General features: G+C 32.2%; 1 protein-coding gene across 3 annotated transcripts in view; it reads right to left on the reverse strand.

The window, feature by feature from the left end:
* The window catches only part of LOC124536320 (protein trapped in endoderm-1), a 42,673-nt gene that overhangs the window by 10,010 nt on the left and 9,904 nt on the right, over window positions 1–22,759 (reverse strand). For all 3 annotated transcript variants that reach the window (XM_047112843.1, XM_047112842.1, XM_047112844.1), the window contains exons 2-4: window positions 18,012–18,237; window positions 9,011–9,143; window positions 8,252–8,365 (exon numbers count right to left, since the gene is read on the reverse strand). In XM_047112843.1, coding sequence (XP_046968799.1) covers window positions 8,252–8,365; window positions 9,011–9,143; window positions 18,012–18,117 — 353 coding nt within the window. In that variant the 5' untranslated portion in view covers window positions 18,118–18,237. The remainder of the gene's footprint in view (window positions 1–8,251; window positions 8,366–9,010; window positions 9,144–18,011; window positions 18,238–22,759) is intronic.

A 22,759-nucleotide genomic window follows, 5' to 3' on the forward strand; every position in this document is an offset into this window, starting at 1 on the left:
GTATTTAAGAAATATAGTATGTAGTAATTATAAATGATTGTCTAAATTAAGAAACAGTGGTAGTTTTTGATTAAAGTAACTATTTAAAAGTACTTAGGAATCTCTTGTTTATCAAATGTATTCCAATTAAAAAAAATGGATAAGAATTATTTAATCGCAAAATCTTGTGTCTTAGGAGCAAATCGATCTTATGAATTCAGTTTCGAAATTTTATAGCAATGTAAACGGTTATGTTGTAGCATCGTGTAATGCAGATATAACGTCACGATAAGTGTTGCGTTTAATCACGTTTGATTTATACAATCGTACACAATATTGACTTTGTGAGACTGACTTTTTATGTAATATTGTCAGATACATGTACAAAGTACACGTGGACAGGTTAGAAATATAAACCAACCCTTGCATGACCAAGGAGTTTTTATTTAGTTTTTTTTTTTAAGTTTTAGTTGGAAAACGAGCAGGAGCCTCATCACTGATTACCACCGCTCATGGACATCTGCAACAGCGGAATCTTGCAGGCGCGTTGTCTTTAAGGAAAGAGTACGCTCTCTTATTGAAGGTTCCCAAGTCATATAGGTTCTCATAGCAGCGCTTTTGAATCAGTTACAGTATTGAAATAAATATGAAGATACAACCGATTCGGAATACTAATTCTACCGAGAAGAACTGGTGAAACTCAGTAGTTACCACCAGGTGTGCCTGTGCTTGTAGTTCCGCTGTGTCTTTTCACATTGGAACACAACACTAGTATTGCTGACGACCTCCCTGGTCGAATGGTGTGTACACCGGTTTTCATGGGTACGCCACTCCGAGGTTCCGGGTTCAATTCCGGCCGAGTCGGTGTAGATTACCATAAGTTTTCTATGTTGTCTTGGGTCTGGGTGTTTGTGGTACCTTCGTTACTTCTGATTTTCCATAACAGTGCTTTAGCTACTTACATTGGGATCAGAGTATGTATGTGATGTTGTCTCATATTATTTTATATTTGTATGGCGAAGTCACTATTAGTGAGTGATGTCCTTATATTTTGAAGATAATTTTTTTTTCTATAACTGTTTAGATAGATACCTATCTTCCAACATCCGCTGTTTTTTCCTTACGAATGCATATTTATGCGTTGGAACACGCATCATAGGTCATTATAATTATTTCTTCTGAGAATCTTCGTGTAACTGATTTTCATGCGCTATAAATCTTGAAAACTGTGTCAATTCCTATTATGCGTTCATCGCCCGGTTCGCATGTATAATATCTACGTTAATGTAAGAATCTTTAGTGGTTTGGGTAACCTGCCTCAATAATATTTCACAAGACTTTGACGTCTTCAAATATTATACTTTTAAAACTTGTACTATATTTATTCCACTATGCTTACAGAGGTGAATATGACTGCCTTCTTGTGCTAGCGGCATATTTAGCTACAGATTATGAGGTCCTAGATTCAAAGCCAAAGTTAGGTTGGTAAAGAGTTGGTAAAGTGTATTGTTACAGTTCATTTTTATCAGCTATTAAAATATGACTAGTTGAACGTACCACTTTACAAGCAAAATTTATAATCTTTACTTTTAGCACACAAATTTTCAACCCCAATTTTAACCTCTCGAGGTGTGACTAAAAATATGGCCTATGTCTTTTCCCGGGATGTAAATTATCCCCATACGAAACTTCATCTAAATCGGTTTATGTTTAAGCGTGAAGAGATAACAAACAAAGAGACTTTCGCATTTATATTATAAGTACAGATCATGCGGCGTAACCGTGAAGTTGTTCGCGAAAATAATACAATTATATCTGTAAAAAATACACTTTCCGAACGGCCTATTAAAAAAATATATATATTATATGGAGACAAATGACAAATGATTAGAAAACCAGTGCGTTGGCGTGCAATTATTTGTAATAATATTTAGAAAGTTAAAGATCTCTTTCGTCGTGAAACTTACATTACACACAAGTTACTGAATTACGACATTTCGATACTGCGTTTGCGTGATATCTAGACATATTTTTGACTGTCCTCATTAACTTTTTAAGATCCGAGTTGGCCCAGTGGTTTTAACGTGCATCTCAACCGATGATTGCGGATTCAAGCCCAGACAAGCACCACTTATTATTATGTGCTTAATTTATGTATATAAGAAGGAAATGCATGCGTGTCTAATTTCATAGAAATTCTGCCACATGTGTATTCTACCAACCCGCATTGGAACAGCGTGATAGAATATGTTACAAACCTTCTACTCAAAGGGTGGGAGGCTTTAACCCAACAGTGGGAAATTTACAGGCTGTTGTTGTTGTTGTTGTAATGAGTTTTTATTTGAGATTTGTTATCATATCAAAATACACTTCTGATTTAATTCCGCTTCTGCTCGCTGTCTACATTCCGAACCGGTGGTAGCTTGTCAATTGAATGCTGTAACACGATGATACGTGCTTATAACTGCCTGGTTTAAGAATATTTTGATTTTATAAAATCGTGTTCGTGACTTGGACTATAGCGAGGAGCCTCAGAAGGTCAATTAAAAATATTTTTTGTAGGGAGAACAGGAACATGTATAAGATGGAGTTTGTCCCAAAGCGCTTTTTTTTTTCAAAAAGTATTTTGTTTTATTTATTTCATAAAGCGTATTTATTGTGTGTATTTATTTCATATTCCATTGGAACGGCGTGGTGGAATATGTTCCAAACCTTCTCCTCAAAGGGTGAGGAGGCCTTTAGCCCAGCAGGAACTTACAGGATGTTGTTGTTGTTGTATTTTATAAAGTAAGACGTCTCATAATGGTGTCTTTTTTACTTATCGATATAGCTAATGTAATATGTCATACTTTTCTCGGATGATATTTGGGTTATATAGCGTTTAATTTTTAAATTATTTGAATATAATTACTAACTTAATTAAAGAAGTAAGTTCAAGAAACAAAAAAGAGGTTATAATTAGTTTTATTAAGCAGTATAATTACTATCGGTCAATTAACGATAGAAAAATTGTGGTATGCCACAGACTCAGTTAATATATGTATGTATATATATTAACACTTATAATACTTCCTTGTAACAAAAAAAGGCGTCCCTTGCCAGTTAATTTACGAACTATTAATTTAGATTTTATGTTACCTTCCATTACAAAACATTAAGGAGTTTCTTTTATGTTTCTAGCAAGTTTTTTAAATAATTTTATTAGTCATTCCCTTCACGACTTAAATGTAACTTAAAATCCTTATATCACTCCACACAATGCACTTAACACGTTCAGGAACGAGGCATGTTGACCATAGAACAAGGAAATTCCTTGGAACTGGTTTAGTTCTCATGAGAATCTAAGCCTTATTAATATTATAAAAAGGACTTTATTTGCTTGTTTTTATGTATCAACTTCACCGATCATTATAAAATTTTGCATGAGAGTTGTCATCAGTGCCGAAAAGTAAATATCACATTGGGTGAAACCTTTCGACCTTGCAGACGAATCAGAATGCGGAATCTAGTAACAGATAATACAATTATTTTTATTATAGATTTTATTATTATCAGCCAGTTTGAAAATATTAAAGTGATTAATTTCGGGATATTTACCATGTTTTTTATTTTTGTTCGGTGGAGCTCGATATTTCGACATTCGTAGACATTCGTAGGCAATGTCGAAATGAAAAAAATCATAATAACAAAAAAAACTTGCTAAATATCCCGAAATTAATAACTTTAATAATAAAAATAACCATATTCATTTAAAATCTTATATAGTATGAAAATATGTTTATTTAAGTACAAATACAATTAAGAAAATTTGTGTTCATATTTGTATGTGTTAGTAGTTTCGTGTTGTAATTATAACTAGTTTAAACCAGATTCAAAAGTCGAAGTTAAAACCGAAACACTAAAATTAGCCTTATTAGAATAATATATAAGCAAATTGCTATTGACTGATTCTTCACGGACATCTTTTATTTATATATAGTTTTAACACTCAACTTTCAACTGATGCCACTTCCAAATGGTATGTTCTGTGACATTAACAATAGAAGCACTTAAATTGAAACGCATTGCCTACAAATGACGCGTTGAGATGTGGGTCTTTTAATGGTCCGTTTAATCATTTACATTTTAACAGCTATTGATTACATATATTTTATATTCAATGTCATTATATTCAAAACGGATATGCAAATAGGACTATTTATGTTTCAGTTCGAATTCGAAAATAGAAAAAAAAATTTGAAATAAAGCTTACACAATTAAGCAGCTCTATACTCTATGGATTGTATATCATTGGACATCTCCACAAATTTTTTTAAATAACATATTATTTCGAAGCAGTTGTGTTGTTTACTTCTTAAATAAAAATTGAATTTATTAATTACTATGTTCTAAAATAATCACTACATCAAATTGAATTTCTGTATTACTGTCTTCTAAAAAATAGTCACTGAATCACTACATATTATAAAACAAAGTCCCGGCCGCGTCTGTCTGTCTATATGTTTGCAATAAACTCCAAAACTACTGAACGGATTTTTATGCGGTTTTCACTAATATACAGAGGATTTCATAAGGAAAGTTAGATAAGTAATTTATTAAGTTTTTTGTGTAAATAAGTTGAAATGGAACGAAAATTATTACTCATGTCGGAAAAACAAAAAATATATTATTTACATATTTATATAAGAATTTATGTCCACCCGCGGGATATAATATGTACTATTTAAAAATAAAAAAGTTAATCTTTGTCTAAAGTCCTGTCAAGTAAAGAATATGTATTTAATTTTAAATCGTTTAAGATAACAGAGAAAGTATTAAAAAAAAAACAATGTATTTTATGTGTTACGGTTAGCTCAGCATGTTTTAATTTTAAACAAGTGTTTAATTTATCTTATTTATAATTTGTTTTACAGACACTGATCTTGTTAAAAACAACGGAAATCGAATCTTAACAAAAGAGTTTGCGTGACCATTGCGTGCTGGCAATCAACATATTTTACCGTTACATAAATAATGAAAAAAAATCTGTTTGTTAATAGAACGGCCAATCATTATAATAATAAATAATAATAAATTCTTCTGTAAATTTAGTTTTCATATAAACAATTTATTAATCATTTAGGCCTAAATATATTGCTTTTTTAAAAAAGTTCTTCCTTTTTAAATACGAATATTGTTTTAAATTTAAATGTCGAATAGAGTTATATACGCAGTAAAAATGCACGTACTTCATAGAATCAATGAACACATTGTAATTAATTTAGATTTATTGATTGATCGATCAGTAAATTAAAGTCAATAAAATCTTCATCTCATTTTACTCTTAGATTTGGAGTTCTTCTATAATTTTAGAAAACTAACGAAACAACTGAATCAATCGTTAATAAAAATCGGTAATAAATATGTCCGGAAATAAAATATTTTTCTAATATCGATGAAACAAATCCCAGAAAACCGCAAAATTACGATATTTTTACAAAAAAAAACGCCTATTATGACTTCAAATTTAATAGTGACGGTTCAGAAACATTTTAAGGTAACAAACATAAATAAATATATTCCATTTTTGACATCTGTTAAAAATAGAATTTGCGGTCCCTACTGCTTTATATGTTTCAATTTCTTTTCGTTTATTTTAACACTAATGCTTAGTAAAAAAATAAAATAATTTATTTACTTTATAACAGAGAAATCAATGTATGAAGTGGGTTTAATTAAAAAAAATTAAAAAATAGTTTTATTTTGTTCCTTTTAAAAGAACATACTTTTTTAAAAATGGAACGATAGTTTTGTTTAAATGAAATATGTATCAATAAATATGACGCTGACATTTACGCAGTGGCTGAGTGTTCCCACGTATTATTTTTACGATACACTCGTATGTACGGAGATGTATCTCGTCTGCGTTGCGTGTATTGCTTTTATCTTTTTATATCTTCCGGGTTGAGGGGAACGCTTTTCGGAACTGACATCTTTATGGCGCTTATTTTGTGAAGTTGTGGGTTAATGGTTACACGATACGCGATGTTCGTTGTTTTTATTAACCCTATACTTAAAACAGTGTATTATTTGTTACAGCTTATCATAAATCCGTGTATTAATACTTTTTTACTAGATGAAAAACCCGACTTCGCTTGAGAATAATAAATAAAACTGATCAAAAACGATGTATTATATAATTTTCTTATAATATATTCATTTATTATTATACAAATATATTTAATAACTGCGCGAAACTTACTTGCAACACTTTCTGAACGCACCCGTAAACGTCAAACATAGCCGCCCGTTGAACTGTCAAAGCATTTTACCGAAATATCTATCAATCTTGATAACACGAATTTTGCAGATATACGTAGGTGTCTACAAAAAATTGTTATTTTTCTGGTCTAAAATTGTGGAATTTTCAAAATTTATTAAAATAGATATGAAATATGTATTGACGCGCATTGGGGGTAAAACTCATAGCCTTGACTCCATGACGGCAAAACGAGATGACAATTTATTATTGTACCTTAATCTATATATTAAGATTATAAATGTGAAAGTAACTCTGTCTGTCGATCTTTCAAGACCAAACCGCTTAATTGAATTTGATGAAATTTGGTATGAAGCAATCTTGAGCTCCATGAAAGGACATAGGCTACTTTTTTTGCCTGACACATGACAACCAACAACCTAAAACGCGAGGGTATCCACGGGCGACTACTAGTAGTAAATACTTAAAATAACAGCACTTTTGGCGTATTAACAAAAAAAAAACATTTTGCACAACGGGTTCCGTATTCGCTTCAGATTTTGTATTCGTTTTTGTTGCTTCACTACAATGGTCTGAGCGTTCCATTTGCCTTTTGCTTTATAATCTGATTTGTTATTATTTGTTTTGGCTGAGATGCACGGTGATTACCACAGCCGGTAGCAGATCTTTGATCAATAAGATGATTTATCGCTGTAAAGGTAATCATATTTAAGAAGAGTCCGTTAAGAGATCTTTTATTATTGAACAGGATTGAACACATACATTTTAAATTAATAAGTAATTCCCTTTGAATCATTATTTGGATGTATGTAATTGTATGTAAGGGAAATTTCTGGAACTAATAATAAAAATATATCTAACAACTTATCACTGGTATCTTACAATGTTCTTGAATGATAGATATAATATATAAAATACCTACATATATGATGGATATCAGCCTGTCTAGCTTCCACTATATATGTGTTACAAGAAAGAAATACTTCTATAAGAATATTTCTAAATTATATCACTGATTCCAAATTACGTGCAACATAATTTTTGCTTCGAATGAGTCAGAAAACTGGCTACATCAAAATTGACATTCCTTTATTGATAAACTGAAAACGCGACGTTGGGGGCGATTCGCTAGTATTCAATGATGTTTTAGTAAACAGATATGTTATTGACGCGCAAAAAGTGAAGACTAGAAAACGTCCTAATTGGGACGTTTGCTTTTAGTCGTTTTACGTAGTAATACGTTATAATACATCATAATTACGTAGTAATACGTTTTGCGTAATTAAAACATCTAGTTATCCCTTTTACTTATTGTTTTGAAATGTAAAAATAAACTAAAATAAACGGTCCCCGGCGCGGCACACTTTTTTCTGTTGTTTAGTATAGATATAACATATCCGTTTATTAGAATATCATTGCTGGTATTATAAACATTTAAATGGTAAACAATATTTAACGACTGTGATGGAGGAATGTCCTCCTGACCGATTTCGGCCACGGCACCCGTACTCAAGGAAGATGTTCTGCGTAGAATACATTTTAGAGCACGTTCTTGCGCAAACATAAGTATACTATAGTCCCACTTTCATTATACAATAAGGCTTCAAATATATCACAAATGGACTAAGACTTAAGTGTCTTTTGTAGTACGAGACATTTTGCGGCTATTTTTTATGCTATTGGTTGGCGGACGAGCATATGTGCCACCTGATGGTTAGTGGTCACCACCGCCCATAGACAATGGCGCTGTAAGAAACTTTAGGTAAATCTTTGTTATAAACTTTTAAATCGATCTTCGTATACAAAAAGTCTCCTTCGAGAACATGCTGTGCGTTATTTATACTAATATTGTCATTTCAAAAATAAATCTGTCTGTGTCTGAGTTTCAAACCACTGAAGCAAATTATATGAAATTTGTAAATAAAACTTTTAACTCAAACACTTAAAACGCGAGTTAATCCGTGGCCCACAATCAGTTAAGTATAAAATCTAAGGGTGACTATATATTCTTACCTGTTAATTGTGATAGCGACCATGGAAAGGAGAGACACAGCCTCGTTCCCGTAGAACACGAAAGCGAACATCTGACAGAGTCTTGGACCCAGCACCCATTGCTGTTTGATATATCTGTACAAAGAAAAGTTATTTTAAAGGTTAGAGTTTATTCCATGAATGAAAATAAAATTCTGACAAGCATGTGACTCCAATTTGGAGCACCAATTTGAAGTCTCATTCGTGTCAGAATTTCATCCGACACATTTAGTTTTACTAATCATGTTTTGGTACACCGCCGAGCAAATATGGATGTTTTTAACAAATTTAAATTTAATAAAACTATAGTGCATGCCTGCATTATAACCCTCAATTTTCTAGGTAATGTCGCCTCTTAAGTAATAAACAATCGTATAGAATAGAATATAAAGACTTAAGACTCGCATAAATTAAAGTTCATTATGATTTACATTCAAATTTTAATATTAGATAATAATGTGCATAAATAATCTAGCTATATTCCGATAATTTATCATACATGCAAAAACCCCTGATGGTGAAGGCAGACTCTGCCAATTATCCACTCTATCTTTGGAAATTGTCATCCAGTTTTCACCAACTATTTTTGTTATATCGTGATCCCACTTTGGTCTTCCTCTCTTTCTAATAGCGGCAATAAACAATCGTATAACTTACTACAATCAGATAGTTATTTTCTGCTACCAGAGCATATATGTATGTATGTAAAGCCAGTGGGGTAATTGTATGTGTAATTCGTACCTGCTTGCTGTTAATGGTAAATTGATGCTGCAGAAGAGGAGATCAGAGACGCAGAGCGAGAGCACGAACATCGTGGTCACGTGGCCGCGCAGCTTCGGATGCATTAGCAATGCAATTGTTGTTATTAGATTACCTGGAATCATACATTAGGTCCCTTATTACAGAATTTCGTAGTATATCATACATAATCATATATGTATATCTTATGCCCCGAGGATCGACCATAATGTTATTTATCTATACGTATAATAAAATTGAAGTGTCTGTTTGTAATATTAAAATAGAGATTTTTTACTCAATGCATATGTACTTATACACGGTACATATACCAAAATAACATTTTGTACAATTTTGTCTGTCTGTATGCCTGTTTGTTCTGGCTAATCTCTGGAACGGCTGGATATAATAGAGAGTAACAAAGGCTACAATATTTTTTTGTTATATTCATAGTCGTACAAGGTCTCGGGCACAGCTAGTATTTTAGTATAACCCTTCTCGATTAATAAGCTATCTAACGTGAAGAGTTTTTTGGTAAATTTCTTTAATATTTGTAATATTAGTATCTATGATGTTATATGATTTATAGCCTTTATCAATAAATGGACTATTTGATGTATATTTTCACAGTGAAAGCGTCGAAATTAAATTAGCAAAATGAAATATATTTTTTTAAATTTTTTTATCAGTACCCATAGCGAATAAAGTCAGTATCTGAACAAGCCTAGAGTAGGAAATCGAATTTTAATAGATTAGTTTAATTGATGATGCAATAATTTGGTAGTATCGCATAGCATTTGGATGGAGATGTCAGGAGGACTCTTCGATGGCTTCTAACCCCTTGAGCTAGATTTATTTGTTCTGACGAGTTAAGATCTACATAATATTACTTAAATAATATCGTGTACAAAGAGCGAAACTAGCCCTGGCTTTGATGATATAATAACAAACGATAGCACTGAAGAATAACGAACAACTTTGTATCAGTGCTTTTTATAATATTGGGTTTTGCGGAGATGACTCTCTACATACAAACTAACAAAACCTCTTTACAATATTAAAATAGATTCTATTTAGCGAAAACCACGACGGCTGTCATTGAGGTTCATTTAAGATCGGAGATATTTCATATCCTGTTAAACATTTTGAACCGTGAGTCACGGAAACAGTTCGTTGAATGAATTGGCGTCCGCAATTAAAGCTAACATCGCGACTATTGGCTAAAACTCATATCGATTCAATATCTCTAAGTGTTCAGTCTGTGTAATGTAAGCACGAGTACCGACAGCATGAGCGGCGCCACTGAACATCGTTGCTATTTATTAGAGGTACCGGGCTGGGGCCTGAAATACTAAAAGTCTTGTTTATATATTATAGATATATCAATGTTTGAATCAAATAAAATTCCTTGATTCAATACAGACGTATTACTGCTTATGGATTGACAAATTAAAAAGTACCACCGGTTCGGGAAAGAAATTACCCAGACACACAGCGAAGGATCGTAACGTTAATTCCTTTTAATTGTATTTTGTTATCATCCAAAAACCTCGTATTATTGCCGTATATGACCAGGATTACTGGTTCATTTTTGGCTGATATATCGGAATTGCGATTCAATTGGGGATGGGGATGGGAATGGGGATTCCGCTAGCAAATTGATGTCGCAGACGCGAGCATGCGTTGTCTCTTTTAACCTTTTTAAACGCTCGCTTTAAAACTTGACTATAGTGACATGTGTTACAAGCTTGTATTTTATAATCTACGTAATGTGGTTATCATATTAGGAACTATTAAAAAATAATAAAAGTAGAAATTGAGCTTGAAAAGTTCTAATTAAACAATTATATTTACAATAGCCCATTGGTTTAGCAATATATTCAATCTTAACTCTTTGGGCTATTTACGCAATGACTCTCAAAGTTTAACGCTTAAATAAATTGAAATTTTATGCATTGGTAGTCGCGTTAAAAATAAAAGAAGAATTGTGTTGGTACCTATACAGACCAGCTTGCACAAAGCCCACAAAACAGTCTGTTTGCGTTTCTGTGCCACGGATTACTTGTGCACTAACATCGTCTTTTGGTCGCCGAAGATGTCGGGCTATTGGTCTAGACTCTAGAGGACTACTTAGTTAAGAATCCATATTAATATTTTAAATGTGAAAGTAACTCTGTCTGTCTGTCTATCTGGCACTCTTTCATGACTAAACCAAGACCTGATGAATGAATGAAAATTTGATGAAATTACGTGTGAAACAAACTTGAACTTCATTGAAGGACATAGGCTACGTTTTTTGCCTCACACATGACAACCAACCTCCTATCACGCTAGCAAAGCCGCCGGCGACAACTTGTATTACATAATTATATACTCCCGTGATTAAGATGACATATTATTTTTAATTAACATCTTATAGTGGGTATTATTTATTTTTTCCGCGAAACGTGAGCTGTCTGATGGCCGACTATGATTAATTGCTTCCGGCCTGTTGAACTAAAGAAATATATGCGATAAAAATATTGTAAGATAATTAATTTAATATATATACTTTTTCATAATATAAATAAAAACTCTTTAGATAAAAACCTATCCTGTTGTCGGTACGTCTTAAATATTTTAATATTGAATATTTCGTAGTCTAAGTTAATGTATATTTTTGGATTGGTCTTTCAAGTGTTTTGAATTTGATCTGTATTTTATATTACACGCGTGTATTTATACTTTATGTAATCACAATAATTCAAACAAAATTTTAAGCCAGTTAAGACATAGAATGTACCAAAAAACTAGACGCACTAACATTTGAAAAACGTTATGTTATTTCATAATCATTTATATTATCAGCCTTTTTTTATCGAAAACAATAAATGAAAACTTCCCGAGGAATTATTAATATTTTGATAGATATGTATCCATCCCATAATATTAAGTGAGGCGGAATAATCTATAAAACTTCTCAAGAGGATATGAGTCCTTATTAGAACTTAAATAATATTCGCTATTTTTAATTTTATAAAAAAACATATTAAATCATGATAGCAAAACGTGCTATAAAATCAATATTCGTAAATAAACAGCTTCCAGCTCGGCGATCGATAGTGTTTGCTGATCGGAGGGGTCATTTGTCCCCGAGCTCGGGGCGACTTGATAAATTGTCAGCTTGATTGATATACCGCAGGGCTAAGCATGCCCTTGATAATTCGTAATGTGGCGAATTATAAATATGGTCATGGTGAGAATTTATCATGTATTTATCATAACATAGTACAGGTAGCTTCACTTAATTGTAAAATGACGATTCAAAAGTGCTTATAAAAGCCTACTTGAATAAAGTTTATTTTGATTTTGATTTTATAAAACAAAGTCGCTTTCTGCTATCTGTCCCTATGTGTGCTTAGATCTTTAAAATTACGGAACGGATTTTTATGAAGTTTTTTTTAATAGATAGATAGAGAGTGATCTGAGAGTAAGGTTTCTGTATATATATCAATGATAAAAATAATGGCATCAGTATTGCATCCGTGCGAAGCCGGGCGTTTCGCTAATTTTATTTATAAAAAAGAAGACGCAAAAATAAATCACCAAAATCGGTTCCTATATTAAAATTTGTCAGTCTCTCTTTTATACGAGTTAGTTAATATTGCAGACAACTTAGCTAAGTAGTTCTTAGTTAAGTATAGATGCATTCAATGCTATACGTATAAGCTTACAAGGACTTAGGGTAAGTTAATTGCATCGATAACAGGTCACGTGACAAGCGCCCATTGGTCAATGTATGTTGTTTCTTGTTTGGGCTATTAGCGAGTTACAATATATTGTGTTGTGTTTGTCAAATTACAAAATCTTAGTGTTAATAACTACATAATATTCATACTAACTAAACTAGAGATAATAATATAATTAACAATCTAAAATACGATGTAATGAAATATTTTTTCTTTCTGTCATTACTAATTTGACAATTGAAAGAAGAGACGGCATTATTATTTGATTTCTCCCCTATTCTTTATTCAAATCAAAAGGGGAGAAAAGCCAAATAAACAACATTTAACAACAAATAGTCGCGATATCATTGGTCAACAGCTAAGTTTATCTATGATATTCATTATGGATATATGAAAAAAGACGTTTTAAACGTTAACGAAATTGTTATCGGAATTTTAAAAGTAAAACTAAAAATGGACATAAGTAGTTAAGTGCTGTATTATAAATAAAAAAATTAACAAAAAGAAAAACCGCCTTCAAACGAAACACTATTTTAAAACAAATGAATATGCACTAAAAAGTAATAAAAATAATTGCATATTCAAAAAAAAATTTAAGTCCTCTTAAGTAAAATGAAATGAAAAATATTAGACTACTTTCGAACTTTTAAAATTCGATTTACGATTATATAACGTAGTTATAGTTAGTTGTTATATATATAGTAAATACGTAAATTAAGGGTTAGTTTATTTTGTTTATTTCTTCGATTTGAATAAAATACCGTATTTATAGATTTAATCGCTAAAGTTTATGTCCGAGTATCATCGGGTTGTTCAAATGGTTGTTTAATTATACTAGGGAACATAATCAGGCTTAAACTTGACGTTTATAGATATAAGTATCAAATATTTACGCAATAGGAAAGACCTTTGTGACTCAGAAACGTAAATATTTTAATTTACGCCATCATATATCACTCATATGGGTTAAAAATATTTAATTATAAAAACAAAAGATAAAACTAACTCAATAGATATATCTGGTTCTCAAACCTTTGTGCCTGTAATTACACCGGTGTTATTATCCTTTAAACCGGAACTCGGTGTATTTATGTTTGGTAGGAATAATTGATAGGTTTCTAATCGCCGTGTACAAAGTACAAAGTTACCGCATTTTTCTTTACTAATGTTATGAATGAAAGTAACTCTATTAGATTATTTAGATGAAATTTGGTACGGAAATAGATTGATTTCCGAGAAAGTAGCTGCTTTTAATATCAACACCTTGAAGGGGTAAAATTTGAGTCGAAAGATTGTGTGTTAAACGAAAAGTTTTTGCCATTTTTGCGACGGTAAAGCCGCAGGCACAGTTATAAATAAGCCACAATTTCTTCCGACACGTGCCTCCCAGATTCTTTCACGGTACTTCCTTTAACTAACAAGCAATTGTTAAATAAGAAAAGGACTTTAGATAGACTGTTTTTTAACTTGGATCTCCAATCCCCATATTTTGACTCAACGTGTTTGTATATAGTCACTCATCATAAAAGCAAAGAAAAGTAATGGATACCCATTGTCCACACACACATTTGGTAACCATTTTTCTAAATTGTCGTAACACAATATTGTCGTAAGTATTTGTTTAGAAGAACAGTTATCAATTGTATTACTTATAAAAGATCCACATCTGGTATGCCATTTTTTTAGACAGGATAATTTCGTAACAATTTTATACATGACAAATAAGCACGTGTCACGCTTTTTAACTACGTATATGTATATTATGTTGTCTTTTTCTTATTACCTAAAAGTAAAATAAAATAGGGAACACCAAAATGTCAAAACATAAGTCATTTGGGCAATAGTTTGTACATTACGAACATTGTATTAAAAATTAATATATTTCTTTCCTTATTTTTCACATATTAGCTTCATCAGACTAATACATGCAAGAGTATCTTCTGATAGTCATCTCATTATGACTAAACCACTGAACCGATCGTAATTTAATTTAACGTAGATGTAGCTTGGGATCTGGTTAAAACTATAGGCTTATTTATAATTGGCCATAGCAACAGTTATACTCTGATGTTGTATAGACTTTTATATGATTTTGAAGCAATATATTGAATAGGTATTATGGACTATAGCAGGTGATCTTGAAAATAAGAACTACCAATATTAACAAATATAGATTTATCGATTTGCGCTGTATTTAATGATTGGACGCACGTCAATCGTCTCAATACTTTGCGGAGCTCAAAAATCGGAAACAGCTCGACTAACACGCATTTTCATGACATATATATTAATATTATAAATTCGGAAGAAACTCTGTAAAAAGGAGCAGGAACAATAAAATGAAAAAACTAAAAGTTGTTACTATTGTTACTGTTTCTAGAAATGTTAGGTTCAAAAGTTAAAAGTTGTAAAAGAATCGTGTTCTAGTTTGCTCTGGATAAATAAAAGATACAGATAATGTTTTGCATAAGAGTGAGGCCAAATATTTGTGTTTTCTCTTTTAGCTCATAATTTGTGGAGATCGCATTACGACAAGACCAGAGACAATTCAGCCAGAGCTGGCTGGTGAGAATTTTAGTAAAACCTTAAAAGTAAATCACTAACGGACGTAATTAATAATAATTAACCAAAATCAGTCTTTGTATAACTGAGTCACGTCTTGTTCTTTAATTTCCTAACCTCTATGTATTGAGCGTTGACGTCAATTTTAATGAGTGCGTTTAAGCGGTCTGTGTCATGTGTGTGCACGTGATTGCTCGGAATGAGGTTAGGAAAGATTGAACTCTTGTAATTTGATATAATATAGATAAGTTTGTTTTCTTTTTTTTTTTTAGTTAAGTTATGGAAATTAATAAAATTAAAAAAAAACAGTCACACATGAGAACATTCCAACAAAGCCTCGTATAGGCTTCGCGCGCCAAAATTTCGAATCACGATGATTTTAGCCGCGCAAAAATAGCATTCGATTTTCGAATCGACACGAAACGACAGTACGATTCTTTGTGAAATCACTTCGCATTTCACTCGTGAAATATTGACAACCGATTTTGATACGTGTATCCAATAAAGTTTATAAATACTTTCATCAATATCGCATAACACATTCGGACGTTTCAACCTCACCGCAGAAAAACTTCTGAGGTGAGTTTCGAGTTTCTTGTTACAGAATAGCCCTAATAAAAAGTCTTTTCCTATTGCGGACGAATATTTATATGATATTTGTTTATTTGCTTGTGACAACACATCATGGATCCGTTGAAAGATTTAGTAACACGAACGCGCTGTTATGACATATTGTCTTATATCAATGTGCGGGCGCTCAGTAAACATGCGCTTCCACGAACCGGTAGTGATGGGACGATACTTATCGATGAGCAAACAAATATTCCCGTTCCCAACGACTATTATGATACGATAAACGTCATTTTTTATCGATAAAACGGTATTTTATGTCAATAATTTTTTATGTACTTTTAGATTTTATCACTTTAAATAGATTCTAAATAGCGTCAAGTAATTGACGCTGTTGGCTTGAGTTTTATATGGATTTAGTTTTTTTTTAAATCAGTCTAAGTTATGTTCACTATTTTGCTATTCACATCAAAAATTTAATATTCATGGAACATATTTAGGATAAGGTTGTTTTAGTATTATTTTTTTTATAAACACAGTAAAAATATGATTCCGGTTAAAACAAAAGAGAACAAACTATAAGCTTGGAATAATCTCGCATTAACTTTTAATTATTTTAAAGATATATATACAATTAGGTTCTTCAAAGTGGGCCCGAGCGTGATATTAACAAAATGCAGTGTGTTAAATCATGGTATGGGCATGTAATGCGGAGGAATGAGGATTGAGGGACATATTGTGAGAAAGGCCTTGAGCATGAATGTGGATGGATATAGAGGTAGAGGACGACCAAGAAAACGATGGATGGACTGTGTGAAAGACGATATGGTTACAAAGAATGTTACTTGTGAGATGACGTCTGACAGAGAAGTTTGGAAGGAGAAGACATGCTGCGCCGACCCCAAATAAAATTGGGAAAAGGGCAGGAGGGTGATGATGCAGTGTGTTAAACAACAATAATAAGCCGAGATCGCCCCGTAGTTAGAACGCTTTGACGGTTCTTCACGTAAACATTTTTTTTTGTAATAAGACTATTACAAAAAAAATGTTTGCCTCAAATATATCAGTAAAATCGTATTAGAAAATGTTCCATCTTCTCCTCAAGGGAGAGGATACTTTAGATAAGTAATTATATATTTACATGATATCTCTTAGCTTAAATTTAACTTACTCTGTTTGAAGTCCATTCTAAGCTAGTAAATGTTCACTTTATTTACTCTATTAGGTCATGAACAGGGTAAATAAGGATTCTTATCAGCAAGCGTCGTAATAATATTTTACGTTTGAGGCAAGTGCACTTTATCGAATTGTAATCAATGTCGTTTACCGTTAATTTACGTTGTGATACGAATAGACTATAATTACATTCTATATTTGAATTTAAATTTGGAACAGGGGAGATTCCAGATTTATTTAATTTATACTAATACTATAAATCTGAACTTTGTTTGTTTTTTGTTTCAACGCGCTAATCTCTGGATCTATTAGTCGGATTTGAGAAATTATTCTTGCTTTTCATAGCCCAATTCCTGTGGACGGTTATACGCTATTTTACATCAAGCTACCACCCACGGGAACAGAGCAATGACGTATAATGCAGGTTGAATCGTGCTGACTATCTTGTAAATAAAAATTATTTCATTTTATTAGCGTTAAGTGTTTCTAAATAAGACAAAAAATTACGAAATTATGAAAAAATATCTAAAGCTATTTAGTGTTATAGAAAAAAAAAAAAAAAAAAATAGGTAATTAAATAATTATAAAAAAATGTAGGTATTAGATAACTTGTTATTAAAAACTTATTATAAGCTTATCATATCATATAAGTTAAAAGCGCTTATTCCAAGTGTCGTTCGTCACGTGTTTTTAAGCTTGTGTGCGTGTGACTGCACATGTGCATGTGTCATTTATCACACTACTATAGTCAAGCCAATAGAAATAATGAATCTTGATGCCATTACATTAATCATTTAGAGTATATGTTTGGTCTATATTTACAGCTGTTTATAAAATAATTAAACAGTATAATAATAATAAAAATAAAATATCAGTAATCAATGTTTAATTTTAAACACCTGTTAAAATACATTGACAGGGCAGTTAATCTATTAAAAAATAAATACGATAGTAAATGTTTCACTTACCTAGAACACCTACTATGCTAAATATACAAGCACACGCGGCCGCCATTATAGTCGCCTCCCGCGGGTAAATCGTGTCCAACGTTGAATTATGCATATCTGTATCCATTTTTTCTTATCGATATAACTTCAACACATCACTAGTGATACACTAAACACGCATGTCATTGTTTTTCATTAAAAACAATTTTGTATGTCCTTTTATGATCCATTTGGATGATTGATAAATCTGAAAAAAAAGAAAGTGTGGTTTATTTTTTTATTTACACTAAAATTACTTAAAGATGTTTGAAGATTATAATCTTTTAATATTCAGTAATATTATGCAACAAATTCGACTGGGGAAATATTTATGTGTCGTAAGAATCTCTTGGACACAATCCACTGACTTGTGAATGTCGTTGTACAGTAAGACCGCCTGAATACTCATCAAATATTCTACGGCCAAACAATATTATTTCATTTCGGTTTGAAGGGCGAGCCAGTGTTACTGTACTCGCAAGGGACAGCTCCCATGGTTGGTGGCGCATTGCCTCAATGGCGGATTTACAAATCTGCCACTAGTAGGCTATTCAATTTTTGCCGCCCCTACGTTTTTTTGCAACATTTATAATTTGTGTTCTATCGTCCTCATTACATCGGTTTTTCCCGTTATTAGTGTGATTATAAACTAGGTGATATTTCAGTCAGTTACAAGATTAGTTTTCCAACCCACTATGTACTAACGAGTATACGGATTACGGACGTAATGTGCATACATATAATTATAAGTTTTTTTTTTTTTAATTTCTGTAAGATAATAACAAATTTGGGCTAAATTTGCCGCCCCTCTAAATTTACCGCCCTACAGCCTACTCAGCCTATTTGTAAATCCGCCACTGTATTGCCTATTGATTTTATTATTAAAATCTGTAAGTGGGGAAAGGCTTGCACAAAGATCTATCACAGAATTACTTGTTTTCTATGTTAAACAGTTAATCGTATTAATAATATTTCTAGACCGTTCGACCGAGGATAAAATATTCAGTTCTTGTATGCGGACTTAAATGCATTTAAATACATCTCAGTAGCTCCCGCATGGTCAGGCAAGGAGATCATTGTGCCTGTTCGCCTGTCCATTGGCACAGATAGCCATCATATGTATGGATGTTTCGACATTGTATTCTATCGACTTTGAAATTCAAATTCGTTTATTCAATATTGTTTACGTATTGTATTTGTGTATTTTTTTAAATTGATTGAGCATTTATTTGACATTAAATAATGTGGAAAGGCATATTTTCTAATCTAACCAATAATTATAAAGAGTTAATATTAATTTGTATGCCTTGTCAATTTTATGGAGGCGGTAATCTTAACTAAGAACCAATTCTAAAAAAGTTTTTGCGAATACAACGTTATCTTATATACATACATGGGCTAGGCAAAAAATAAATCTAAATCATAATATATTGTTTATTAATTAATTGCACACTTGCGAAGACGGACAGGTCGTTAGTTAGTGAAAAAACACTTGTTTACGTTCGAAACAACGTAACATCTTATAAAGTAAATAATGAATGATGAACCGTAGAATTTATTTAGTATTAATAAATAGAATAAATCTTTAAACGTCTCGAATAATACGAGACCTTAAAATTAAATAAAGTAGAGTAATATACGTCTTTTGTTCGATAATAAAAAAATACTAGGTATATAATAAATATCATAAAGTATTACCAATTTAAAAAATATTAAATGTCTTAAGAAGGCGCGGCACACTAGAACAACCACAAACGCAACTCCAATCAAGCGAAAACTATGAAAAAAATACGTTCAACATGTTTTACTACGAGTAGTTCGTTTAATCGTAAACTTTACAGCAATAAAAAAACTGCTTTGATGTTTTGGTTTTGATAAGTTTGTTTGAATTTCAAAGGAAGTGGTTGACCTGTCATATCACTTAAGACATTGGTATCGATCTATGCAGTCTTAAAGGCGCGCCTTTCCCGTAAAATTATCCTGTAATTAATACTAATATAATGTAATTTGTTTTGCTGCCTTATCTGTTACGTTGTGTGAGACACGCCTACTAAGACATCTTGTAAGCACGAGCAACACTTACACTGGTGTAGGCCAACATTTTTATGTGTGGGTGTCAGTGAGTACAAAACAATAATTTTTATAGCTTGGTGGTAGCTTCACTTAATTGTTAAATTACGATTCAAAAGTGCTTGTAAAAGCCCACTTGAATAAAGTATACTTTGATTTTGATTTTATACCTACTGTTCAACCTAAGGGTTGAAATACTTGATACATATGAACAACACTAAAAGTATTGTTATATTCTGGCATTTGAAATATGAGTGAGCTAAAACTACACAAATAACACCTTAGTTACCTATTGAACCGAGATGACCCAGTGGTAAAACGCGTGCATTTTAATCGATGATTGCGGATTCAAACCCAGACAAGCATCACTGAATATTCTTGTGCTTAACTTGTGTTTATAATTCGTCTCTTGCTCGGTGGTGAAGGAAAACATCCGCATTGGAACAGAGTTGTGGAATATGTTCCGAAGCTTAGCCTTAGCCCAGCGGAGGGAAATTTACAGGCTGTTGTTGTTGTTATTGTTTGTTTATGGGCGGTGTGACCACGTGTAATCAGATGGCCCATTTACACGTCCGCCTACTTATTTAAAAGGAGTACTTTTCAACTTTGATACTTAGGAACTTTTGTATACATCTGAAGTGAATACGATGACAATTTACGATCATCTTTAAGTCATCAAGTCAAGGGCAATCGTTTATCGAGGGCACGAAACAATAGCTGAATACAAATAGCGTTTAACGAGTCCATAATGAGTGTCAATATATAGCTTTAGCCCGGTCATAATACCCACACGGAATCGTGGGTATATTTCAAAGGAACTGGCCGTTTGACATCGTTCGTGATAATTTTGAAATTGGAAATAGTTTAAGAATATTATATACGAACTCTTTGGTTTCCATTTTAAATTATGACCAATCAACGTGCTGTTTATAATTTCATTAATCTAATAGAGAACGTACGTTTTGTGTATGGTATGATGAACACAAATATAAAAATATAATCTAAATATAGCAATTACGACTATTTGAAGAGCAACATCAAAATTAGAATGAAAAAAATACTGCGTAATTTTTGGAATATTTTATACGTAAGCGAATATATCAATTTTAGAAATTTGAACTGTAAGGAGAGGGAAGGAAATCTTCCCATACAATGTTGGTATGAGCAGTAAGAACATATAATAATCATACAGCCTTATTTTCTTAGACATATAGATAGAGAATAGAACCTGTATACGACCTCGTTTCAAGGTATTCTTGATACTAATAGCTGCGAGAGCCTAATGCTTTGACAATTATTTCATTATTTATGTTAAGGTATGGCATTTTGTTGTGGATTTATGGGGCCTTGAAGATTATGGATATTAAATTATACTTATACAGACATGGAGGTCGTCGATGTATGGGTACTGGGCTTTGGGGCATAAAGTAAGTGATCATTATTGTTTAAGATTAGTAGTTTAAGAAAAATAAATTGTTCATATTGCCAATGCGCCAAGATCCAAGACAACATAGAAAACTAATGATAATCTACATCCACTCAGCCGGGAATCGAACCCTCGGAGTGGCGTACCCATGAAAACCGGTGTACACACCACTCGATCACGGAGGTCGTTGTTTATAATAATGGAAAAATGGAAACGCTTGAAGTAAGCGTACTCGAATAAATTGTTTGTGTTTGAGTTTATAATTTTGTGTGTTTGTTTTAAGTGTGTTCTGCTACAATTTCTCATATGTACTTTAATCTTTGTTTTATTAAGATTCTTCGATTTTTGAATTTGAATTTACCGTTTTTTTTTTATAAATTTTGAATTACTTAATAACATAGAATTATACCGTAGAAAAATATTTAAGACTATGATCAACATTACGTCATTATTCTAATTTAAGTTATGTACCAACTTGTGCCATAAAGTCGATATATTTTGCGAGTTAGTCTGTAATATTAAAGTAAATTTTCTACTATCACATATTACCTGTAGTATTAACTAATTATCTAACACAAGTACAGAAAACAGTTCATATGATTTGTAAAGCCGCAATATATGAATGAAGTGTTATATTTGTAACGCAGTGTTTATTTATGTTTAATTTTTTCATAAATATATTTAATGTAACGGGGCTGTCAATATTTTTTTTATTGTGAAATTGAACTCGTGGTGACTGCATTTGGTCTGGACGGTATTAAATGCGCATGTTTATACTGTATCATATAAAATATATAAATGAGATTGCCTTGAAGTCAAATAAGGACTATTATCTACTAGCTGCTATCCGCGGCTTTGCTCGCGTATAAAATTTGAAATTAACAAATTAACTTAAAATATTACATTGATGTAAGGCCTCGAAGAGTCGAGATGGCCCAGTGGTTAGAACGCGTGCATCTTAACCGATGATTGCGGGTTAGGTTAGGTTACCCAGGCAAGCACCGCTGATTTATGTGCTTAATTTGTCTTTATAATTCATATCGTGCTCAGCGGTGAAGGAAAACATCGTGAGGAAACCTGCGTGTGACAAATTTCATAGAAATTCTCCCACATGTGTATTCCACCAACCCGAATTAGAACAGCGTGGTGGAATATGTTCCAAACCTTCTTCTCAAAGGGAGAGGAGGCCTTTAACCCAGCAGTGGGAATTTACAGGCTGCTGTTGCTGTAAGAC

This window comes from Vanessa cardui, chromosome 16 (genome assembly GCF_905220365.1).
Source record: "Vanessa cardui chromosome 16, ilVanCard2.1, whole genome shotgun sequence".
NCBI lineage: Eukaryota > Metazoa > Arthropoda > Insecta > Lepidoptera > Nymphalidae > Vanessa > Vanessa cardui.